Raw genomic sequence first — 24,398 nt, 5'->3', positions numbered from 1 at the left:
TTAGGTTCATTCGTTTGTATTTCTTCGGGGGTTCCTCCCACATCCTGATTTTTTAAAAAAATCCATTTTTTTTACCCAGTGATTTGGGATGCCTCTTTGGTCGTGCACACGGTTTCTCCGTGCATTTGGGTGTGCGGTGGACACGCTGTTCTTGGCCACTGGGCCGTTGGCGTGTCTGTGCACCTGCACGGTTGGACTTACGGAAGTTCTGCTGTGGGTTTTCACGTCGGGTCGGGCTAGTTCTCCTTGTGCTTTCCTTTTCTCGGTGTCTTCCTGGAGACTCCTGCCTGTTGCTTTTCCTCGTGGACGTCAAGTCCTGCTCTAGTCTAAGTGAGGTAGCGTCTGCCCATGGACAGAGTGTGAGAGGTGCAGCAGTGCGGGCTTGTGTCCCGCCTGAACACTGGCCTTCCTGCAGCCCAAGGACCCGGCTGTTTGGAAGGGCGGGGGATCCTCTGGGTCTTTATTGTAACTCAATATTTCATTTCCTTTGGGCACCCGCCCCTTGACATTCAATTTCTCAGCAGAATCCTTTCCGGGTTTTAATCTAGAAGGTGTCGGAGGGAGGAAAGTATAGAGGGCATCCGCTGAAATGAGGGGCCCAGGGTGCTGCTTCCCCAGGCGGTGCAGGTGGCCACGACCACCCCTGCCCGGCACCGGGCGCTCTCAGCCAGCCTGCCGGCCCACCACCCGTTCCCTCCCCGCCCCTGGCCAGCTGCTCCCACTGCTCCAGCCGGGAGCATGTCTGCCGAGCAGCCCGAACGGTGACTTCATCACTCTTGAGAAGTAGATGTAATTCTCCCCTGATGATTTTTACGGGGTGAGATAGATGTCACTAAAGCAGGGAGCGGTTCGACACGTGTAAGTGAGAATGTTCTGGGTCTTTTAGGTTCCTTCTTGGTCATCGGGAATTCTTAAGAAATAGCTCCAGGATAACTGCACGGCTTGTTCATTTGCACCGTGCTTGTCAGAAGGGCTTTGGTGCCGTTTTGTACCATTTTATTCCCCTGCCCTTGATCGCGGCTTGTAGTTGCAAACAGTTGACCACAATGGAGAGTGTCTGACATAGATGACATATGGTGGGAAGTTGGGAGGTTGACTATATGTTTTCACCACCCAATCAGAACTTAGGAGTTGGTGATGCACTTCTTAGAGCATATCAGAAAGGGTTTCACTCTAGGATGGTGTTGTCGGTGTAAGCCTTTGGCCTCCCGCAAGAACTTACTTTCAAAAAGACCAAGACTTGGGGGGGGGGTTGACTACCCCAGCCCTGATTTCTTCTTTTATAAAACATGAGTCTCGTTGCCTTGTGGTCCTGATACTGTAATTGCACATCTCTCATTTGGAGATCTTTAGTTGCAAGAACCAAAATGGACATGGGCTGACACGCCACGGAGGGGTTTACTCGCAGGGTGCGTTAGGGTGCACGGAGCCAAAGACAGAGTTGAACCGGAAGACCTTGGGCAGCAGGAGCCCTGCAGCCCCAGAGGTCTGTGAGGCAGGAGCTCAGGAACCCACTGCTTGGACACAGCCAGCCAGCTGGTTCATTTTTAGCCAAGGAATCTCAAACCCCAGGGACAGGTGGCTGGCCCCTGGGGATTCCTGCCCACTTACCACTTGGGTGGCGGGAGAGGAAGGAGGTGACCACGTGGAGCAGGGTGAGGTGATTCTCTAAAACCAGAGAGAGCTGGCTTTTGCAGAAGAAGCAGAGGGCAGAGCCCTTGACCCTGCTGTGCTTGGCCGCATAACGCGCTAGACCTGCAGAGCCACGCCCAGCACCCTGTCCCCTGTGACCTCGAGCGTCCACAACCTCCTTTGGCATCTTTACTGCGCATCTCTGGTTTTGTTGTGTGTTTCTTGCTTCCCATCCCCCTCTGGTAACCAAACCCGGCCCCGAGCACATTATGTTGTGAGCGGGTTCTCTGGCACGTGGACTTCACGACATTTGAGCCCGGCTGCTGCTGGAAGCACAGGTTTAATTGAAAGGGCTCAGATGACCTGTTCCCAGGTTTGCAAAGCTTTATCCCCAGGACATGACCATTACAGAGAGCCGCCCTGTGCTGACGTGCCCTCATCGTGCCTCTCCTTCTGTTCCAGGGCCCGCTGCTCCTGTCCTTCGAGGAGGACCCGCTGCGGCAGCCCCTAGAGCTGGCGGTGCAGCAAGTCTCCAGCATGGCCAGGTCTGCCCAGGAGAAGGTGAGCTGGGGCGCGGTCACCCGACGGGGATCTTTCCTGACTAGAGTAACGAATTTAAAGCTCAGGTGGGGGGAGGGTATTCTGTTTTAGGATTATTGAAAATGTGGACACTGTAAAAACCTAAACAAACAAAAAATTAAGTGTGGTCTCTCAATGATGGATGGATAAATAAAACCGGGTAGATCTGCACAATGGAATGGTATTTAGCTTGAAAAGGAGGTGGGTCTGGCACAGGCCCCGTGCATGGGCCTTGAAGACACAGCGCTGTGTGGAGGAGGCTAGTCACAGAAGGCACGTCTTGCGGGGCCTACCCAGGGTGGCGACATCGATTGAGACAGGAAGGAGATTCGGGGTCGCTGGGCACTGGGGGGAGGGAAGTGCAGAGTGACTGCCAATGCGCAGGGTGTCTCTGAGGGGTGATGATAAAGTTCTCAAAGTGGTGGTGATGGTCATACAACTCTGTGAAATATGGTAAAAACCGTTGAACTGGGGGCACCTGGGTGGTTCAGTCCATCAAGTGTCTGACTCTTGATTTCGGCTCAGGTCATGATCTCAGGGTCCTGGGATTGAGCTCTGCATGGACTCCCTGCTCAGCGCGGAACCTGCTTGAGATTCTCTCTCTCTCTCAAATAAAAAGATAAATCTTAAAGAAAAAACCATTAAATTATACAGTTTAAATGGGCAAATTAAATGATATGTGAATTATCTCAATAAAATGCACATATTTGTGTGTGTGTGTATATATATATACAACACCTAGATGTTTTTTAAAGACTTTTTTTTTTTTTTTTGAAAGAGAGAGAAAACGAGCAGGGGGAAGGGGCAGGGGGGAGAGGAAAAAGCAAGTTCCCCACTGAGCGGGGAGCCCAAGGCGGGGCTCGATCCCAGGACCCTGGGATCATGACCTGAGCCGAAGGCAGACGCTTCACTGACTGAGCCCCCCAGGTGCCCCGACACCTAGATTTGAACCATCTCGACACTATATCGAGCTCATTTTACAGTCCATGGTTGTTCACAGGCTGAAATTACTCATTAGACTGGTCAAGTACTGTAAATAATTTAAAGGATTTTTTTTAATGAAAAGTATCTGTGAAAACTCCTAAGAAACTTCCTCTGAGATACAAAGCTTGCCCTTGTATCTGTCTAGTGGTGCTGTTTAGCAGACGGGGGACACCTGCGTGAGCCCCGCTGGAGAAGGAGAGCACTCCAGCCCCGGAACGCCACCCCTCCGCTTCTGCTCCCCGTCCCCGCTAGCGTCGCCTTTGCCACTCCGGTTCCTTCGCTTTAACTACAGTTCAGGGCTGTGGAGGGACCAGGGCTTCTGTCTTTATCGTCAGCGGACGGACAGTGGAGCGGTTTTCTCTTTCCTGCAGCACAGCAAGGTGCTTACTGTCCCCGCCTCTCCGGGCACGCACAGGGAAGTAGATCAGGACGGGGGGGGGGGGGGGGGGCGGGGGGCAGACGTGGGGCTGCCAGGCTGCAGCTATGCCAGCTGCAGAGTGACCAGCTGTTCCGGAATGGGGCAGCAGAGCACTGCTCCCTGCCCCCTGGGCCCCGGCAGCCTAGGGGGGCTCTCCTTCCCCACCCTCTTGCCAATACTGGAGTCACGTGCTCTATGATCCCTGTAACGAGTGTGGGGAAGTCTCTGGAAGGCACTGGGGTACGAGAGGAAATTGGCTACCCCAGCTCAGGATGCCGAGACCAGCATGGTGCATTCGGGCTGGAAGGGGCTGGACCAGCAGGTGGCCCAGTGCTTTTATGAAACTGGGGGGCTGAGGGCAGTTGACTCCCCCACTTCCGTGTGGGAAGTGCGTCTGGGTGTGGTGAACACCCTCTGTTATTGACCGATCGGGACCGAGTCCCGTTGTGGCGGGCACTTGCTGCTTGGTGCTGTTGGGTGTTCTCTGACGATTTAGGAGGCCCGGAGCGTGGGGGCTGGCCTGGAGGTGCAGAGCCGGGAGCCGAGAGGTGGGCCTGGCGATCGGCCATTTCCAAAGGTCTTGGTGTTTAGTGCCAGAAAAGCCACTTAGAAAGGGGCTGGTGACACCGTGTTTATTTGAAGACAGTTACAGAAACGGTGCGTGCTCATTGAAAAGTTCAAAACAACACGGCCGTCCGCCCCCTCGCCACCCGCACTGAGCCTCCGTCCTCTGCTCCCCTGGGAGGGGCCCCGCAGAGTGTTCTCAGAAGCCTCTTACGTCCCGCAGACAAATGGCACAGCGCACACGGGTCTTGTTTCATTTCACGAGTTTCTTCAGAGTTCTTGACTTTTATGTTTTCTTGGCCAAATGAGGAAATGGGAGCTTGTCATTGCCTGGTCATGGCTGTGGCTAGTGCTGTCCTGGGGCGAGCTGGCGCCCGTCGGGTGTCAGGCCCCTGGCCCCCCCGTGGGGTGTGGGAGAGTGGGTCCCGGGGTGGGTCCCCAGGGACACCGAGTGCCACCGTCGCTTACCAGGCATGGCCTACGCACAGCCACCACCGGGGTCCCCCCGTTGGGATCCTCCTGGCTCCCAGGAAGTTGGGTGTAGGACACCCCCAAGTTCATGGGTCCCGCACGCGCACTGCCTTCTCCACTCACGGTCGGGCGTCTTGGCTGAGCGCGCCTCGTTTGAAGGTGCCGTTTTGTGAAGGGATGAGGCCAGGTAATCAGAGTTTGTCCTGCAATGTGTCCCCGGAGGAGGGGTTCTTAACGCCTGCGCTTCAGAGGAAGGTGGGCACGCGCCACGGCCCCTCGTGTCTTGGAACCGCTGCATCGGCACAACACTCTCAGCAAACGAGTCCTCCTTTTGGGATCTAAGCCCCCCTGCCACCTGGGTTTCAGACATATTGAGCCCTCTGTCAACTCTGTCGTGTTTTCCTGTGCCCTGCGGAGCTCTCGAGGAGGAAAGTCCACAACGGCCCCTGGGGCCCACAAACAGAGGTTGTAAAGAAACACAAGCGTGGTTTCAAGGACGTCACCTCCCCTTCCTCAGCTCGCGCCATATGATCAGCCTGTGTCTTTCTCATGTCCCTGACTCAGCCCGGTCAAGGGACGTGCGGATGGCGCTTGAGCTAATGACAGGGACACGTCTGGCCTGGACCACGGGGTCATCTAGAAGGGACTGGGGATCCTGGTCTCCCCCTGGGAGCACCTTCCTGACTCATGTTTGGTCTGAGTCTCTCTGCGGGCTGCGGGGGAATAGAACCAGGCCTGCCCTGCCCTCCAGGTGCCCTGTACTTGACTTTCTCCTGCCACCCCTGAGGACCGCCATGTGCCCCAGTCGCCTTGGCAAACAGCTGGTTCCTCAGCAGCTCCCCAGCCCCACGTCCTTCGCAGAGAGCGAGGTCTTGCGTAGCTTGGAGCAGCATGGGGTGCCTTGCAGAGCCCACGATGGGGGCCGGACGCACGGCCCGCCCAGCCCTGGCTCCGAGGAGCACCGTGGACTTGGAGCGCTCTGACCCCAGCAGTGTGGGCTTTTTCTTCCATGAGAAGAAACTCTCTGGACACCCACTGGGTCTTCAGTAACTCCATTCAGCTCTGACACTGACCCCCTAGAGTCAGCACAGGCCCCGCAGGCTAAGGGCAGAGCCCCACACGACCGCCCCCTTCAGATGCCAATCCCAATGCTGGGCCACCTGGACTTTGGACCCACCGGCCATAAAGTCAGGGGGTTCCCGCCCCTCCAGGTTTGATAATTTGCTAGAACAACTCATGGAATTCAGGAAAATGGTTTACTTCCTATTACTGGTTCATGATACAGGAAACAAGTCAAGAACAGCCAGATGGGAGAGATGCATAGGGCAGGTGCAGGGGGAGGGGTGCTGAGATTCAGGCCGTCTCCGGGCACGCCACCGTCCCAGCACCTCCTCGCATAGACCAAGAACTCCATTGTTTAGAGGTTTCGTACTCAGGCACGATTGAGTCAATCACTGGCCTTTGGCGGTTGAACTCTGTCTCTAGCCCCTCTCCCCTCCCTGCAGGCCAGGGGTGGGACTGAGAGTTTCAACGCCCTGATCACGGTGGGTGTTGGGGGGAACCAGCCCCCAACCACCAGTCATCTCCTTCGCACACAAAACACTCTTATCCTTTGGGAGAGCCAATGGAGCCAGGAGCCGCGAGCCAGGAACTGGAGACAAGGCCCAAATCTGTATCGCAAGCAGCAGCCCTGCAGGTGTTGTGGCTGTGGGTTTTCCTACAGGGAGCCCGTGCTTGCCTGGCGGGCCATCTTCTCGGGCGGGGACCGGAGGCCTCCCTGTCACTTGGCCTCGCTGTATGAGGGCATGGCTGGCAGAGGCGAGAAGCAGGCCCCGGGCATGGCCAGCAGGGCACTCTGCACCATACCATCACCTTTACGCGTCTCCCCAGGGGCCCCTCTGCCTTCGCTTCCAGTCCCAACATGCTCTGAATTTCTCCCAGCCTGTAATTACCCTCTTACACAAGAGCAGCGAGTTTCTACCTACGTTCTCTCCGCATGTCCTGGGAGAGGTTTGCTCCAGAATGTTTGACCCAGAAAAGGCGAACCTTCATTTCTACATTGTGAGCGGCCTGCAAGCCAGCTCTTGCTCTGCCGGATGTCACAACAGCCCTTCCACGGCACGTCCGTGGATTCAGAAATTCCACGCTCCATTCCATGGAGGTGAGAGGTCTGCAAGGGCCAGGTGGAGACTCATGCAGTCTGAATCAGGGTTTGGGAGTTGTGCTGGGAAGGCACGCAGTGAGAAGGCCATGCATTTCCTTTAGGGAGCATGGTGTGTCTCTTTGGACACAGCGTTTATTCAGAAAGCTGGCTGCTGAAAACAGGGGACCCCTTGGCCCTGGAAGCCATCTTTGGAGATGGGGAGTGATGTTGGCTTTTTTGGTGTGAGGCCAGGTGTCCTGTGAAAAGCAGTAATTATCTCCGTCTGCAGTGCCATTCGTAAATAAATAGAGGCTTCTAATGGTATAATGATCATCTGTAGGTTACAGTTTTAAATAGACGTAATAACCCACTGAGCATGGAGAAAGGCCCAGCTCGGAAGCCGGGGAGACACTGGCTGGATCTGGGCATGTTTGGGCACTTCCTTCTACCTCTGAGCTGGAGGTTGGGTGTCTGCGAAGGGCACATCCCTCCCTCGCAGGGCTGTGGGGAGAACGAGGGCCAGCCTGCGCCCCGGCTCCTGATGCTATCAGGTGTGAGCAGCCCCAGCCCTGTCTCTTCTCGTCAGTGCTCACCAGACTCCTCTGCCACAAGTATCACGCCCATTGTGCAGAGGAAGAAACTGAGGCCAACAGAGGCTGAGTCACTTGGCCAAGGTGGCTAAGAGCTATGCAGTAATAGAGGCTGGAGTCGAAGCCGGTCAGCCTCCAGAGACAAGCTGAGCCCTGGCACGCCATCGTCAGTGCCGTGACTCCTCTTCCTCACGTCCGGACCCTTCTATCACCTGTGCTCCCACCCCCACCCAACCGCGGAAGAGACAATGGAGAAGAGGGATGCGCACGAGAGGCCCGAACCCACCTTTGCTTCTGCAAAACTGCAGCGACAAACAGAACTTAGACAATTGCATGGACTCTTCCCCAGAATCTTGTTCTGCGCTGCACGTCGGGGAACTGCACAGCTGACATTGGCTGTGTCGTGTTCCATGTGTAACTAAGGCTGGGACATGTTTGCCTACGGAAATATACTGTGAGAGCGGCCGGGGTCTCCTGCACTCTCTCCAGACCTCAGTGAGCCCCCTTGGTTTGCAGGAGTGGCCTGATTCTGGGTTGTCCATGTTTGTCTCTCTAGTTGCAAAAAGGAAGTGTGGTTGATTTTTTTTTTTTTCCTTTGCCTGACTTGAAATTCCAGGTATCCCATTAGCCTGGTATTTATGCTAAAATGGTAACAGGTTGTGAAATTGTTTTGTCTTGGGGTCTTTCCAAAGGCAGCTACGGAGACTTCTCATTGGAGTCCCTGCCCTCTGAGACCCAGTGTGGATGCCACCCCAGGATGGGAGCCGTGCCTCCCTGGAGCTCCACCTGTTTGGGTTACTGTACTGAATTCCGGGCTGAGTCAGCCGTGGGGTGCAGTCTGACTTTGCCTGGAGAAGACAGGGTGAAGGACCCATAGACAAGCTGAAGGTTTGTTTGTGTGTTGGACTGCCGAGCGGTAGCATTCGGGGTAGGTGCGACAGAGTGACCTGGCCCCATGCGGGGAGCACTAACTGCCAGTCTGGAAAAGACCCAATTCCCTCCTGCCTTCAGTTTAAAGGAAATGTCTTGTAGGTGTCTATTCATACCTAGGGTTGATGAAAGAGAATGGCATGTTCACAAACAGACTTCTGAGCCAGGGAATGCCCACAGTAAGCCGCATCCCATAACTCTTGGGAGCGTGATATTACTGGACGGCCTTATTGCTCATTTGAAAGTGTCCCAACAAGAGGAGGGTTGGGGAGTGTTGCCGGGGTGGGATGTGGGAGCCCGTGTGGTCCACGGCACACCTCTCAGTACCATAAAGTAGAGCATCAACCCAGCATTCCTTGGGTTGGGCCGCCATCTTGTTTCCAGCATTTTTCCACTTTCCCTGGGCAAGCAGGATTAACTTCATAGATGTTCTGATCATATTTAGCTGTACTGGATTTTACCTTTTGAGTCTCAGGGCTCAGTCGGTTAAGCTTCTGACTCTTGGTTTTGGCTCAGGCCATGATCTCAGGGTCATGAGATTGAGCCCCACATCGGGCTCTGTGGTCATCACGGAGCCTGCTTGAGAGTCTCTCTCTCTCTCCCTCTGCCCTTCCCCCTGCTCACACTCTCTAAATAAATGAACAAATTAATCAATAAAATCTTTAAAAAAATGTGGAGTCTCTATTGCAGAGTAGAAATGATTGTTGATGTCAGCTGGTGCTGTCTTCAAGACCATTTACAGAAGCGAGTCTAGACCGCGGTGCTGGGAGCTCTGGATGATTAGTGAAGGGCTTTACCTTCCCTTTCATTTTGGAGTTCTTTCCTCAGGATGTTATAAAGCATGATTACAGGGAGAAAGAGTCAGTGACCTCAACCCTTTAAATGCGTTTTCATGGTTGTGTTCCTGGCTCTTTTGGGGACAGAAGTAATTAAATTATTTCCAGGTCTCTAGAGTGTTCCAAGAGAAGTTGCTGAGGCAGCTGTATAAGAAGCTTACTTGAAGAGGAACGTGGAAGAGTGCAGTGAGAGTTGAAGACATTATAGGCCTTTCTCCAGCAAGCGTTAGCAAAACTCAGGACTACCTAGGCCTGGCGTTCTTTGGCCCCAACTCTAAACAAAGGAATACAGTTTCAAGATAAGACCTATTCGCATAGGTATGTGACTATTTGAGCTTCTTCTTGAAGCTGGAGAGAGCACAGAAAAGTGAACGATGGCCCCCACTCTGTTCTGTCTGCGCAGGTTTCGGTGACGGTGACGTGTGCTTATCTTCACATTCCCATGACACTTCCCTCCTGGCCTTCTCTCTTGATCCGTGGGAGTGGACCAGGTCTCCACCTTGGGGACCCTCAGTCCATGACGTCCAACCTCCATAAACGCTCTCTTCTGTAGAGAGGAGGGGGGTTTATCCGGAATACACAGTTCAGCTTTCTGTTAGCGTGATTTTGAAATGGTTTATGTAACTGGGGAGTTGTCTGCTCGCTTTGGAAAAAATAACTCAAGCATAAAGCAGGTGGGCTCATGGCTGGCTGTTTTCACAGGAGCCCCTTATGCCCCAGATGTTGGCGTCATGGAGTTCTGCTTTGGGGCCAGAGGTTCATGTCTGTTCTCGGAGACATACTCAGTCCCATTGCAGATATTAGATATTGTTTCTACTTAACTTTAAAAATCCGGTATCAGTATCAGAGCCCCTCAGCGGGAAGCCGGAGCACTGAAGATTGAATAGCCCTATTTAAACAGCTCTGTGTGATCGGGAAGCTCTGAGGAGCTAACTTGAAAACCTCAGGAGGGGCCCTCAAAAACACAGGTGTGTGTGGGACAGTGGGGAGGGGGGCTCTACCTGTTCATCGGATTTAGGCAGATTTCAGCCCCGGACATTCAGGCCCCTTGGGAAGGCCAACTAGCTGGAAGGGGCCCCCACCCTCTGCTGCTCCGAGAGGGGTCCCCTGTGTGGTGGTGAAGGCTTGCCCCCGTTCACCGGGGTAGAGAGAATTTAATTCCCCCTTGTGGATAACACCTTAATGCAACTGAAAGAAGATTACTTATTTGTAAAGCCTTTGCATTTTGTTCTTGTCCATTTGACAAATGAAGCATTATTATCCCCAGGGTGGCAGGCGCGGTGGGCTGGCCAGGACGAGGATTGGTCCCATCATGGTCCCTCAGCAGGGCTCACAGCCATAGTGCTAGCAGTGTTTTGTCAGGCCAAGCCATAACGTGGGGCAGCCTCGGACAGCTGCTGTAACCCTCTTTTCCCTCGGAGTGCTACAGTGAGGCCCAGGAACGGTTCGTCTGTGTGACAAGTTTCCTGTAGGGGGCCAGGACCACTAGGGCCAGGAAGACCCACCCACGGGTCTCGGTGAGAGGACATTGGGACCCACAGACGCTCTGTCTTTAGTACTCTACTTACTTTCTTTTTTTTTTTTTTAAAGATTTTATTTATTTATTTGACAGAGATAGAGACAGCCAGCGAGAGAGGGAACACAAGCAGGGGGAGTGGGAGAGGAAGAAGCAGGCTCATAGTGGAAGAGCCTGATGTGGGGCTCGATCCCATAACGCCGGGATCACGCCCTGAGCCGAAGGCAGACGCTCAACCGCTGTGCCACCCAGGCGCCCCTCTACTTACTTTCTTGATGTGACTTGAATAGGAATTGTGACCATCGGAGTCTTGGTTCTAGATGTTTTAAAGTCTTTTAAGTCTCAATCTGCTTGTTTATTTATTTGCTCTCAATCATGTGCTTAGGCCAGCCACATACCCAGGGACGGGGTAGGGGAATGCTCTGTAGAACTGGATACAAAGGAGAACCCACTCCTTGTTCCAGAGCGCTGATGAAGCCTTGGGATTTTATTGCTAAAATTCTAATTAGCTTAGTAGAGAAGGTTCTGGAGACCTAACAGGAGTCAAGCAGTCATCCTCGGGTGTTTTACTCAGAGCGGCGCGAGGCCCAGGCCGTCGCAACGAGGACAGCGAATGTTCTCCGTGTCATGTCATTTGTGTTTGTAACTCATCTGGCACGAAAGTATGTTCCCCCAAAAAGGATTGTTTATAGAGCATTTATTTTTAAAATGAATAGACGACATTTCTTATACAAACATTTTTTTGTTCCAACCTTTTGTGAACTCGGCAGAGGCAATAACACGATGGAGATGTGTAAACTCACGCACATAGCTCAAGCCCCTAGTGCGACCTTGCCAGGACGGGGGGGGGGGGGGCGGGGGGACGGTGTGGGGTGGCGTCTGTCAGCATCGGGAGCAGGCGACGCTTTCCTTTCTTTTTTTTTTTTTTTTTTTTTTATCCATGTATTTTTTTTTTTTATTAATAATGATTTTTTATTATATTATGTTAGTTACCATACAGTACATCCCCGGTTTTCGATGTAAGGCTCGATGATTCATTAGTTGTGTATAACACCCAGTGCACCATGCAATATGTGCCCTCCTTACTACCCATCCTTTCTCATTCTGTGCCGTCGAGCCTCCCACGGTGGATGCTGGGGACAGACCCTGGGGGTGGGTGCTGGGGGAGCCGCAGCGTCCGGGTCAGGTCTCCTTGGGAGGGCAGATGGGCCGGGGGGGCGGAGAGGCTCTGGACGCAGGGCCCTTGGGGGTGGGGAGGAAGGAATTAGCTGGGGATGAGAAAGAAGAAGGGGGCAGATGTCCTAGCCTGAACTTCTTGGGGAAACAGGCCGGATAAAGGAACTATTTGGATAATCTTTCCACTTGATATTTTATTTTAGATTCTGATAAATCCACCAGAGAATTGAAGAATTTTCTTTTCCTTCCCAAGTGACAGCCGGCAGTGTTCCCATGGGAAGGTGGGGGTCCCTCCTGCTTTACGCTCCGCCTCCTGGTGACTTGGCTCTGGCCTGGCACACTGGCCACCTGCCGGGCGCCCCCTGCAGTACCCCTCCTCCCAGCCGGTGCGCACCTGGCACCTGGCTCCTTGTCATCCCTGGGGGCTTGCTTGGCATTCTGCCAGGGCAGGGGTGACCCCTCATTCTAGAAGATCCTCTCCTATGGAAGGATTCTGTGGCAGAAACTTGATATTTCTCTGTTCGGTAACCACTCTCTCTAAAATGCTTTGTGATTTTTATTGGGAATGTGGTCTGGTTTGTTCCTGGTGTAATTACTTGACTTCGTCCTATAGGTTCTTAAACGAACTCACTTTGTAATGCTATTTTTGTTAAGGTTGTATAATTTCCTAAGTGTTTAATATTTTATATATTCTTTGAATTATCCCCACGTCTTTGAAAACCACAACAGATTGAAAATTATCTAGATAGAAACAATTTATGGTGTTCCAAGTATATTTTTAAGTTTTTTGCTTATAAAATCTATCGCTTGTTTTCTTTCTAAGGCTCATTTTTAGAGAGAGGAGTTGGGTAATGGCTTTTACTCCATATGAACGTGGAAATGTCTGGGGAATTTTAAATCAGCTGGTGTGGAGAAACAGAACACAGTATCCAGGAAAAACTTTTTATGTGGAAAGAATATAACGACTAGATTCGGGCAAAACCGAGTTTAGCTCTTGAGAAATGCATCAGGAAGAGAAGATTTGGAGTGTTGTTTCCAGTCTTCAAACTATCCCATAACGGAAAAGACGCGGATCTGGGTATTTACCACGTTTGGAACTCTGACGTCTTGTCCTTGCTAACCTTTCAGGTCCTGATCATTTTATTCAGTGAAAGAAAAGGGTATTTGGGACGAATTCTCCTTTCTGTCCTATCTTGTGCCTCCTCCAGATCGTGTCTTGTCACGTGGTGGGCGAGGCCATTCAGTTCCTGGTGCGCGTGGGGCCCGCGTCCCCCGAAGACACGGGGCGCCGGCTGTATGGTGCACGGCTCTCGCCGGTTCATCTACAGGTGAGTTTGGGTAGATCGAGTGGGTCATGGGAAGACAGCGCTTGTAACCTGTAGGGTAAGCCTGGTGCGAGCGCAGGGCCGTGATTTCCCGTGTTTTTATCAATCCTTTATTTCATAATTTCCGACTGTAACCCTCTATATTATATTGTAGCTTAGGAAATACAGTGTGTGTTATGTATATGCACATACTGTATACACGCAGACACACGTATGCATCCACACCGACTCCCACCCGTACATACATATACAGATACGTGTGAACGCCTATCATGAATTCAGAGGTTGCCCACCTACCGCTATTGGGAGACATGATATTTCTCAAGGCGTTTAAACAGACCGGGGCTGTTGCTGACGGGCAGAGCTAGGGCGAGTGGCACCTGAGGGGAGGACGGGGGGTCTGGTTTCGGAGCCCGGGCCAGACCCCAGCAGTCCTCTGCGGCTGGAACACTGCCGTAGCGGCTGGACTGGGCATTCCTCTTTTTAGTTTCTGGAAAAGGTCAACTTTAAAAGAGCTTTTACTATTTTTTATAAGTTTAAAAGATGGGGATTACTGTTACCTTTCTCACAATGCACTTAGGATTATCGTAGCAACAGATGTGCACAGGCGCATCTCATCTCGTCGCGCTGTGCAGATGCCTCATTTTTACCCACGCAAGGTTCGTGGCAGCCCGGCGTGGACACGCCTGTCGGCACGTTGCTCCAGTAGCCTTCGCTCGCTGCGTGTCTCCGTCCCGTGTGGGTGATTCTGTCGTATGTCACACTGTTCCCTTATTATATGTGTCACGGTGACCTGCGGTCGGTGACCACGACTCTGAAAGCTCACGTGGTGGTGACCGTTTCATAACAGTGAAGTATGTGTGCCGTCTTTGTAGATGTAATGCTTGTGCACTGTAGACGACAGGACAGTGTAAATATAGCTTTAAAAAAATACCTATTTATTTTAGAGAGAGAGAGCGTGAGAGTGGGGGGAGGAGCAGAGGCAGAGAAGCAGACGCCCCGCTGAGCGTGGAGCCCGACGCAGGGCTCCATCTCACGACCCTGAGATCGTGACCTGAGCCAAAATCAAGAGTCAGACACTCGATTGAGCCACCCCGGCGCCCCTAAATATAACTTCATATGCGCTGGGAAGCCAAAACCTTCACTTGACTTGCTTTATGGTGATCCGTGCTTTATCGCGGTGTTCTGGAAGCAGACCTGTCGTATCTCCGAGGGGTGCTCGTATATTTTATACCATATTAATAATGATCTCTATAGTAGTTATAGAGAGACGTAGATAATACTCATAGTAGGCTTATTAGGGGAATTTCTAGATGCCTGAACCATCAGAAAACAGTGTGTCCCTCACGCAAAGCAGGGGTCCATGGAAGCTCCGTTCAGCCAGCGTGTGAACATTGTGAATTTCTGGGTCTGTTTTAGGGGTCAGTGCGGCTTCAACCCCATGTTTCCTGTCCTCTGTCCCTGTGCTTGGCTGCAAATTTGGGGGGTGAGCCTGAGTCGTACAGCGCCCTCAACCCAAGGGAAGAGGATATTCTGTACGCTTTTCTTACACAGATGTGGTTTTGAGTAGCCGGGGCAAATGGGATTTTCTGGCTACCGAAATGGCTTTTTTTCTGCAAGCCAACCCTCCCAGCCCCCGTCACTAACACTCCCTTTCTGAGGGTTGAGGAGGGTACGTGTTACTTCATGCACTTGTCAGGTGTTCCTGGCCTTCTGCTCCCCTGAACGTTTTGGACAGTGTAATTGTAAAATCACTCCAAAGTCTGGGACACGTTTAGCCAACACTGGACGCCTGTTTCGGGACAGAGTGAGTGCAGCAGGCCCCATAAACCTCCACGTAGGAGATAGAGTTTCCGAGATGCTGTTTCTGTGCTATCTGACGCAGCTCAGAGACGAGGACCACAATTGTATCTTTGATCTCATAACACAGTTTCAAGCCGCTCTGCGGATTCAGCTGCGGGAGATCGATGGGTTATTAATGCCCCAGGCGGGAGACGCCCTTGCTGCTCTGCTGTCCTTCAGATAAAAGGAGCAGAAGGGGGCCCGCGGTGGTCTCGCTGCCCTGCAACCTGCCTGGCCTGGGGGGCCGGACTCACACACTTGCGGCAACACAACCACAGGTCCCCGCCCTGGAATCACCCAGGACTAGAGGCCGAGGGAAGGCATCACTGTCTTACCCTGATGCTCGCATGAGCTGAGGGTCCTGAGGAGTGGGTAGTACTGCCGAAAGCTGCTCTTTCTTCCTTCGTGGAGGGTGGGGGAGGGACGGAGGTGAAGAGCTAGGATCTGTGCCTTAGAAGGAGTCTGTGGTTGAAAAACGAAGGGACGTGTAGTCGTTTGCTATGACTGCTGAGACAAATCACCACAAATTTAGCTTAAAACATAAGTGTCGGGGCGCCTGGGGGGGCTTAGTCGATTGAGCATCAGACTCTTGGTTTTGGCTCAGGTTGTGATCACAGGCTTGTGAGACCAGCCCGGTGTTGGGTTCCACGCTCAGTGCAGAGTCTGCTTAGATTCTCTCTCTGCACCCCACCCCCCGTGCTCGCTCTCTCTTTTCTAAAAAATAAATAAATCTTTTTAAAAAACTCAGCATAAATGTATTATGTCGCCATTCTGGAGGTCCGATGTCCAACACAGGCTAACATCGTGGGCTGCCTTCCCGTCCGGAAGCTCTGCGAGGATCTGCTTCCTTGCTCGCTGGGCTGTTGGCATGATTCTGTTCCTTGCAACTGTAGGACTGAGCACCTGTGTTCTTGCTGGCGGTCAGCTGAGGGCTGCTGGCAGCTTCTCGAGGCCACCGCATTGCTGAGCTCCTGGCATCCTCCCTCCGTCTTCAAGGCACCTCTCGCTGGCTGCTCTCCTGCCTTCCTTTTCTGTCTCTGAGGGCTCGCTGGGATGACCCAGCATTACTCCTCCATTCACAGTCCTTACCCTGGTCCCTCCTGCAGAGCCTCCTTTGCCGTATCTGGTCACACATCCACAGGCTTCGAGGATTTGGGTGTGGACGTCTTGGGTGGGGGCATCATGCTGCCACCACGGACGGGTCCAGTCCGAGAGGTTACTGCAAGAGCTCAGAGTCCAGTGGAAGGGCGTGCACTGGCCCAGGCCAGAGAGGATGAGAACACCCGTGCACTGTGTGCACAGCCCTCAGGGAACGTGGGAGCGTGGGGTTGGGCTAAGCATCCCCCTTCCCACCCCTTCCTCCCTCTGCTGCGCGCTCAGTGCCTCTCCCAGAAGAGAGCGCAAAGCACGGAGAATTACTCACGTACGAGATTACAGAGTTGTCATGACATCTGGCCTCCAGCCGCCCATGCTGAGAATCCTCTGAGAGGGAGGTCGAGGCCGAGGAAGGCGCTGGTGGAGAGGGCGTGGGGTTTTGCTAGAATGTGTAGCTCTCCGGTAACTTCGTGTTTTGATAGCTGGAGCTCCACATGAAAGAGAAGAGAGAGGACATCCAGATCCACTGGTCCTTCATCAGCGCTCCGGAAACGGCCGTTACTGTGCAGCCCAAGGCAGTGGTGGAGGTCAGTCCGTGTGTGCTTACAACCTCCCCCCCCCAGTGTGAGAACGTAGGCGCGTCGTGACCCCCTGATCTGGGGAATAGAGGCTCAGCCCAGCACCCGTGTCGTGACCCCCTGATCTGGGGAATAGAGGCTCAGCCCAGCACCGCTCCGATGTGAGTAGGCTTCTCCCCTCTCCAAGAGCAGGGGGCCGCCCTGACGGGGCAGGAGGGATCTAACGCTGGGCCCTCCACCCACCGGGGAGCTTTAGGAAAGCCTGGGCCTGCCCGCCGCCGCCCCTCTTGCAAGAATTGTTTCTAGCACTCTTGTGCCACCGACGCTGAGAACCACTGACGTCATGTTGCCGCGGGGTTCCTGGACGGGCTGTCGTGCCCGATTATTTATCCCTCTCTCCTTCCCTGAGGCAGTCCCCTTCCAGCTCAGGTTGTGGCCACGGGCGGGCTCCCAGGGGCTGGTGTCTGCCCACCCTGCCCCGTTTTTGCGAAGGTGCATCTAAAATCAGGACGTGATCCCTCTGCTTCCCACGGTCTTCGGTGTTGGAAGAAATGAATCTGGAAGCAGGGAGTGGGCGTACAATGTCACCCTGTGGTCACTTCCAGTGGCCGGAGAGATCACTCAAAATCACATGTGCCAGAGGCTCGGGTGATCCGTGATTCCTTTGCAGGGGTGTTTATGACGGTCGTTCGCAGTCTTGCTCTGTTTCCGACTTTTGTTCAACCGCGAAGAGATCCCCAATGGCGAAACGTGCGACTGTGAGCTTTCATCCACACATGTTCTTACCTTTCATGCCTTGGTATAAATGCGTGCAGTTTTTTGTTGTTGTTGTTGTTGTTGTTGTTGTTTTAAAGATTTTATTTATTTATTTGACAGAGAGAGAGACAGCCAGCGAGAGAGGGAACACAAGCAGGGGGAGTGGGAGAGGGAGAAGCAGGCTCATAGCGGAGGAGCCCGATGTGGGGCTCGATCCCGGATCGCCGGGATCACGCCCTGAGCCGAAGGCAGACGCTTAACCGCTGTGCCACCCAGGCGCCCCAGTTTTTTGTTGTTTTTAAGACAAATACGCTTGAATTGTAACTCTTCTAACCGGCACACATGAGAACTGTCACTTTTCCTGGCCGTTCGGTCACCCCAGGGCCTCCGACTGTTTCCCGGGAGGCCCGGTTCCCGTCCTGTTTCCCCTTCCTTCCCATGTTCGCATCTCCTGTCCCACACGGCGTGGTCATCGGGCTGCTGTCCCAGCCCACGGCTGACGCGCACCTGCCTTTGCATCCGCCCCCTCCCCCCGAGGGGGCTGACCCCTGTGTCCCTGAGTCCTTGAGTTAACCCTTTGTCTGTGTGGCGGGTGATCAGCTTGGTAGTGAGTGCCCTGGCTCCTGCTAGGACTCACTTTTAGCTTTTGTCCCCCAACTTTGTAAATTTACATGTACTTTTTGAAAATATAAAATATTCACATGGTTCAAAAGTCAAAATTGTGTGAAACCTTCTACTTAGATGTCCAGTCTCCACCCTGTCCCTCCCACCCCATCCACCCCTGCACCCTGTAACTTTGTTCATTAATTAGTTCGTGTTTCTCTGTCCCGGGTTTCTTTCTGCAAAAACGAGCTTGTTCGCCCGTTCTTACCCAAGCAGCGCCATGCTCTGTCTGCTGTTCGCACCTTGCCCCCCAGCGTCCCGTGGGCTTCTCCGACCATCACGTGCTCCTCGCGTGAATGAGAAGCGAGACTTTCCAAGTGTAGAGTGAAGCCAGCCCCCTGGGAGCTGGTCCTGTGTGTGCAGGACCCGAGCCTCCGAGCCCCCCCGGTGGACGTGACGGCACGGGGATGGGGGTGGCCTGAGCCGGCTGCCCATCTGGGGAGGAACTCGGACATCTGAGCACCCCAACATTCATCTTTACCCTTGTGTTTCCTCCTCTGTAAAGGGACAGGAAATCGTGGGGGTTAAAAAAAGACTTGAGTATGTAAACAAAATGAGATCCATCCGCACGATGGAGGATTTTTTCAGCCATAAAAAAACCAGGGAGGCTCTGACACTTTCTGCAGCACGAAGGAACCCTGGGAAGGTCATGCCGTGTGAGAGAAGCCCGACAAAAGCACGTGTTGTGGGAGCCCCTTGCTGGGAGATCTCCCCGGCAGGCAGGTCATGCAGGTGGCAGGCGGATCAGGGCAGGCAGGGGCTGTTGGTGGGGACGGGTGGGGAGGGCAGGGGTGACTGCGGGTGGTGGGCGATCGGGTGAGCGAGAACCTCGCGAGTTTAGCTGTATGCACTGAACGTTCTGAGTGCTACTGAAGTGCCTTCTTTAAAATGGTTAATTTTATGTGATGTGAATTTCACCTCCATTAAAAAAGGAAAGATAGGGATATCAAGGACCTATTAAAGAGAAAGACGACAGCGTGGTGGTTCTAAGTGCAGACCCTGGAGCCTTAACGCCTGGGTTTGACTCTCGGCTCTGCCACTCGTGAGCTGTGTGACCCTACATGTGTTCATTAACGTCTCTGTGCGCTAGTTTCCTCATCGGTAAAATGGGGATAATGATATTCAAGGTGGTTGTGAAGATTAAATCAGGTAATACATATAAGTGCGTAGACTTGAGCCTGACATATCCTGAGAATGATAGTGATGGAAGCATTAGCCGTTTGGATAAATTAGAGTTTCTAGCAGAGAGTAGATGCTCAGAGTTGGGCAGAGTGGGATCAAGTCTGCGTAACGGGGCCTGGCCAGCCAGCCCTCCGCGGGCCAATCTCTGAAATCACTCCAGCCCTGCAAGGCGGGAGGTCTTTCATGGGTCTGTGGTCCTGGTGGGAGTCCCTGCGTGCAGAGGTCCTGTCCCCTGAGCAGGGAGGGGGCGGCTGGAGCCCCGCAGGGAGGGCGTCTACACCAGAATGTGGACCGTTCCTCCGCGTGACCCACCACAGCTGATGTATCTGTTTAGCTGTGGGTGGATACTTAGGTGGTTTCCAGTTTGGGGCTTTATGAATAGTGGTGCTGTGAACATTCTAGAACACAGGAACGCATTTCAGTTGGGGATTAATTATTATAACTATATGGAGTTGACACCTGGTAATAGAAATCAGCCAGCTTTGTTTCTCTACAAGCTCACCTTTCTTACTGGGCCCTTTCATCTACTTGACGCTTTCTAATTACCCCATGCCGTGCAAGAAAGAAAAAAACCACATCTGTCTGAAAGGGTCTGCACAGAAAAAGCAACATCTTCGTATATTGTACGAGCCTTGATTGTTTCCATTTTAAATATAGGGAGCAGGAATTTCTTCTGAGATCAGTAAGGCAGACCCTGTCTGCCAGATGAGAACGAGTAGGTCACCTGTCCGGATCTTATGTCCCAGAGCCCGGGCAGCCCCCCGTGTGCTTGGTCCCAGGGATGCAGTGAGGATGGCGGTCGCCTGCCCTCCAGCCGCACGGTGCACAGTTCGGAAGTGGTTTGGTGACTTCCCCGTCTTTTGGCAGGACCGGGTGGCGGAGACCAATGCCGTGTCTGAAACTCTCAAGGACATCTTGAAGTGCCTGGTCAGGGCTGCCTCCCCGTCGGTAGTTCTGAGCACCAAGCCTGTGGATGTGAGGGAAGTTCAGGTAAGCCACGGAGCGTGGCGCTTCATGACCCATCGGGGATCCCGGTCCCCCTCCTGGAGAATCCGCTTGTGTTTCGAATGTCTCCCTGCCCCATGGTGAGCGAGAATGCCTGACTGCTTGCTGGGCGATCGTGGTGGTGTCAGGGACGCGCTGCGAGTCCAGGGCACAGGGTTCCAGAGCCCCTTGGGATGGGAGGAATAGGTGTCTGGGGTGGTCCGCATGGCCCTGCCCTAATTAGCCCTGACCCTCTGCCTTTCTGGAGCCAAAACTTGATTTTCACTGTCCAACTGAGGGCCTGTGGCCTGGGATCTCATCCTTCCAGGACTGAGGTATCTGGGAAACCCAATTAGCAATGAGAACGTGCCCCTGAAGCAAGGGGGCTTTTTATATATATGTAAAATATCCAATTATATAATAGCTTCCAGAGTTGCATGAGCCAATTATATATTTATATATAAAAATGTACATTTGTTCATATACACAAAAATCTATTATAAGGAATTGGCTCATGTGATTACAGAGGCTGACAAATCCTGGGATCTGCAGGGTGAGTCAGCAAGCTGGAGGCCCAGGAGAGCGGGCGGTGGGGTTCCGGCCTGAAGGCCAGCAGGCTTGAGAGCCATGGAGAGCTGGTGTCTCCATTCAAGTCTCAAGGCAGGAAAACACTGATATCCCAGCGCGAAGGCAGTCAGGCTTGAGGAAGCCCCTCTTTTTCAGGGGAGATCAGCCTCTGTTCTAGCAGACCTTCAACTGATTGAATGAGGCCCACCCACATTAGGGAGGGCAATCTCTTTCACTGGGTTTTGATTTAAATGTTAATCTCATGCAAAAATAGCCTCACAGAAACACCCAGAACAACGCTGAAACAAATACCTGTACGACCCCGTGTACTGTCCTATTGACACATACGATTAACCATCACACATAGACAATGTGATTGCTCGGGTCACAGTGCTCACGGACTTGGATCCTAAGGACTTTTGCAAGTACTTCTTGCAGCTCACAGTTGGCAAGGTCCTGGTTCATAGTAGTGTTTTCTAAATGGTGACCTCGAGATGTTGGTAAGCTTTCCCCTAAGAAAACATCTGAGGTCGGATCAGTACCCAGGATCCCTTCCTGGAAGGCTCTGTTTGCATAGAGACCTGTGGTGTCTCTGAGAAGCCTTTCCACGATTCCTAGACCTTGTACTTAAGGGACCCCCTCCTTTTTATTTTTTTTTTAAAGATTTTATTTATTTATTTGAGAGAGAGAGTGAGCAGGAGGGGGAGGGGGAGAGAGAATCTGAAGCGGAGTCCCTGCTGAGTGCAGAGCCAGATGTGGGGCTCGATCCCACAAACACGAGATCATGACCTGAGCCAAAACCCAGAGTTGGACCGTAACCAACAGGCCCCTTTTAAAGAGCACTCGTGGGGACGCCTGGGGGGCTCAGTCGGTGAAGCATCTGCCTTCAGCTCCGGTCATGATCCCGGGGTCCTGGGATCGAGCTCCAGGTCCCGCTCCCTGCTCAGCCAGGAGCCCGCCTCTCCCTCTCCCTCTGCCCCCCCGGCCTGTGCTTTCTCAGCATGCGCTCTCTCTCACAAATAAATAAAATCTTGAAACAAAATCAAAAGCACAACACTTGTAGCCGTGCGGGAGGGAGGAAGCCCGTTTGGGAAATGGTTTAAGGTGAGTCCCCCGGGCTGGAGGAGCCTTTTCTCTGTCGGGAAGGCCTCGTCGCCCGTTGGAGGACGTGAGGAGGATGGACGCCGGTCCCGGCGGCACCTGACTCTGTCACCGCTCTGGTGCGTCACCCAGGTGCCACTTACACTCCCCACCCGGATGGCAGGTCTGCCTGATGGCCCTCGCCGTGTGTGTCAGGCCGGTGGCCCGCTTGGTGCCGATGGGCAGTGGGCGCCCGCAGCCCGGCGAGGGTGTCCCACTTTCTCTCCTGCATCGGGCCTGGGTCCGCAAGGCGAGCTTTGCTTCCAGGCTCTACTCACAGCCGGGTTCCGGGAGCCCTCTCTGGCTGAGCGCACTGCTGCTTCACTCGGTTTATCTGGATATAAAAGGCTCCCACGCAGGCGAAGAGGTTATGGTTGGTGGGGACCCTCGCTTCCCGTAAGAATGGAAAACTGTTATGGAGCCGAGACCGCAGGGTTAGCCCCCCCCTCCGCCCCCCTGCCCAGTGCGGATTTTCCTGAAGACCCCGCCCCGTGGCAGGTGTCGGGCGGCTGCCTCCTCTTCTCCCCAGGTCACTGCTCTTGGTTTTCCGTTTGCAGAATCTACAACGCACTTCATCTACTCCTCAGGAATCCTGCCCTCCCAAACCTCCAAGGGCTCACGAGCTCAGATTATTGGTGAAGAACATCCGAGCCTCGCTGCTAAATGATCCTGGGGCTGCAGGCAGGTGGCCGGGCTGGAGGAAGCTCTGGGGTGCGGGGGGCCCTGCCGGCTGTAGGAGTGACCGTCCCGCCGCACAGCAGAGCAAGGGCTGACCTGCGGGTTCTCAGTGGCCTCTGGGTTCCCTGCGGCACCCTCCAGTTGGGTCTGCAGTGGGAGCCCTGCCTTTGAGCAAAGAGCCGCTGAAAACCAGAACAGTAATGTGCGACGGTTCAACACCAGTCCCGGCTGTGCGTGCAGGAGGGCCGAGGGAGGAAGGGAATGCAGTCGTGACCTTGCCCTTTTCTTTTGTCTGGAAGGCACCCCCCCTTTTTTTAAACTTTTGAACGTACGTGTTCAGCATTCCTGACTGATGCGAGACACGCACCTTCTCCTTTCCCAGAAGCAAGGGTGCCACGTGGGCGGTTTATGGGGTGTCAGAAGGGCTTTGGGCCCACTGGGGACCCTTCGGTGCTAGGAGAGGCTGTTATCTGAGCGAGGACAAGTGTTGCAGAACAGACCCTTCTTTTTAGGTGGTCCCGATTGGCTGCCAAGACCCCAAATGCACAGCGGCCTGGAACGGGATCCATCTTTCCACTGCAATTCAATTTTGCTGAGAACAGGAATGAATTCTTTAGTGTCTGAGAACGCTAAGGGTTACTTATCTGCGGGGAGTTTCTTCTGGTCCCCAAAGCACAGACTGTCCACATTTGACAACCGAGACTCTGTGCAGAGCTAGCTGTGGGGGATTGCCTCGGGGGTCCCTGTTCCTCGCCTCTGCCGGCAGGTCCGCACCTGGGTCCGTGTCTCCTGTCGAGGGTGATGGTGAAGACCAGTAGGATGACGTGTGTGGAACACCTAACACGGTGTGGGGTCTGGTCCGGCGGTTACTGGTTACACAGTATATTCACAGCTCCGTGCCATGGGACAAGCATCGCGTTGAAGCAGAAATAACTGTTTATTAGTGAAATGTCCCATTACCTGGATCAGAGATCCCCAAACAGGTCTCTGACTGAGCTGAGCCACGTGTAAAAACATATCCCTCCTAAGTCAGGGATATGGGTTCTCTGTGGGGTATCCCCAAATTTAGGGGTCATCCCAGAGGCCTTTCTTTTTGCAAGCAAGACATCTTGTCCAAAAGTGGGGGCCACATCTGAGGTCTTAATGTCATCCCTGGGGAGTGTCCCCCATCCAGGGAGGGGAGCAGGGGCCCCTGGGGTCCACAATCCAGGCCAAGAGATATCAGGTTGGGGATAGAAAACCTTAAACCCCAAGTGAAGTGCTTTGAGAGTCTGTTAATGGCAAATGGAGTAAAGAAGAGTCCCTCCGAAGTGGGTGAGCCAAGACCGAGTCAGGCGTTTAATTCAGCCTGCTATATGCAAACTATGTATGTTTTTAAATTTTATTTTATTTTAAATGCAATTTTAAAAATAGAAATGCCCCTTTGTTTGATTCCAGGCAACGTTAACCCACAGTGTGTAGTTCGGCTGAACGATCCCGTTCAGAAGTTCAGCGCCCTCGCGACAACCACCACCGACCTCAGCTGGGAAGAAGAATTCACCTTGTGCGTACAGCCCGGTGAACGCGGGCTGTGCCCGCAGAGCCCACCTGCTCACGGCTGCCAGATCCCAAAATCAGTGTGTAGCACCGTTCACACCCAAAACAGAAACGTTCACAAATTTGTCTTTGAAAAGGTGTATTAAATATCCGAGGTAGCTTTGGGTTGAATCTGGGTTTCTTTCTGAAGGCAGCTCTGGGTATGGGTTTCCT

At 53.3% G+C, this 24,398-nt stretch overlaps 1 protein-coding gene across 3 annotated transcripts in view; it reads left to right on the top strand.

Moving 5' to 3' along the window:
- The window catches only part of C2CD2 (C2 calcium dependent domain containing 2), a 52,219-nt gene that overhangs the window by 7,329 nt on the left and 20,492 nt on the right, over positions 1-24,398 (top strand). For all 3 annotated transcript variants that reach the window (XM_026499585.4, XM_044388793.3, XM_044388786.3), the window contains exons 2-7: positions 2,095-2,193; positions 13,048-13,167; positions 16,584-16,688; positions 20,148-20,270; positions 22,529-22,652; positions 24,087-24,192. In XM_026499585.4, the coding sequence (XP_026355370.2) occupies positions 2,095-2,193; positions 13,048-13,167; positions 16,584-16,688; positions 20,148-20,270; positions 22,529-22,652; positions 24,087-24,192 (677 nt within the window). The remainder of the gene's footprint in view (positions 1-2,094; positions 2,194-13,047; positions 13,168-16,583; positions 16,689-20,147; positions 20,271-22,528; positions 22,653-24,086; positions 24,193-24,398) is intronic.

This window comes from Ursus arctos, unplaced genomic scaffold (genome assembly GCF_023065955.2).
Source record: "Ursus arctos isolate Adak ecotype North America unplaced genomic scaffold, UrsArc2.0 scaffold_4, whole genome shotgun sequence".
In the NCBI taxonomy this organism is placed as follows: domain Eukaryota; kingdom Metazoa; phylum Chordata; class Mammalia; order Carnivora; family Ursidae; genus Ursus; species Ursus arctos.
This window is presented reverse-complemented; position numbering and strand designations above follow the sequence as displayed.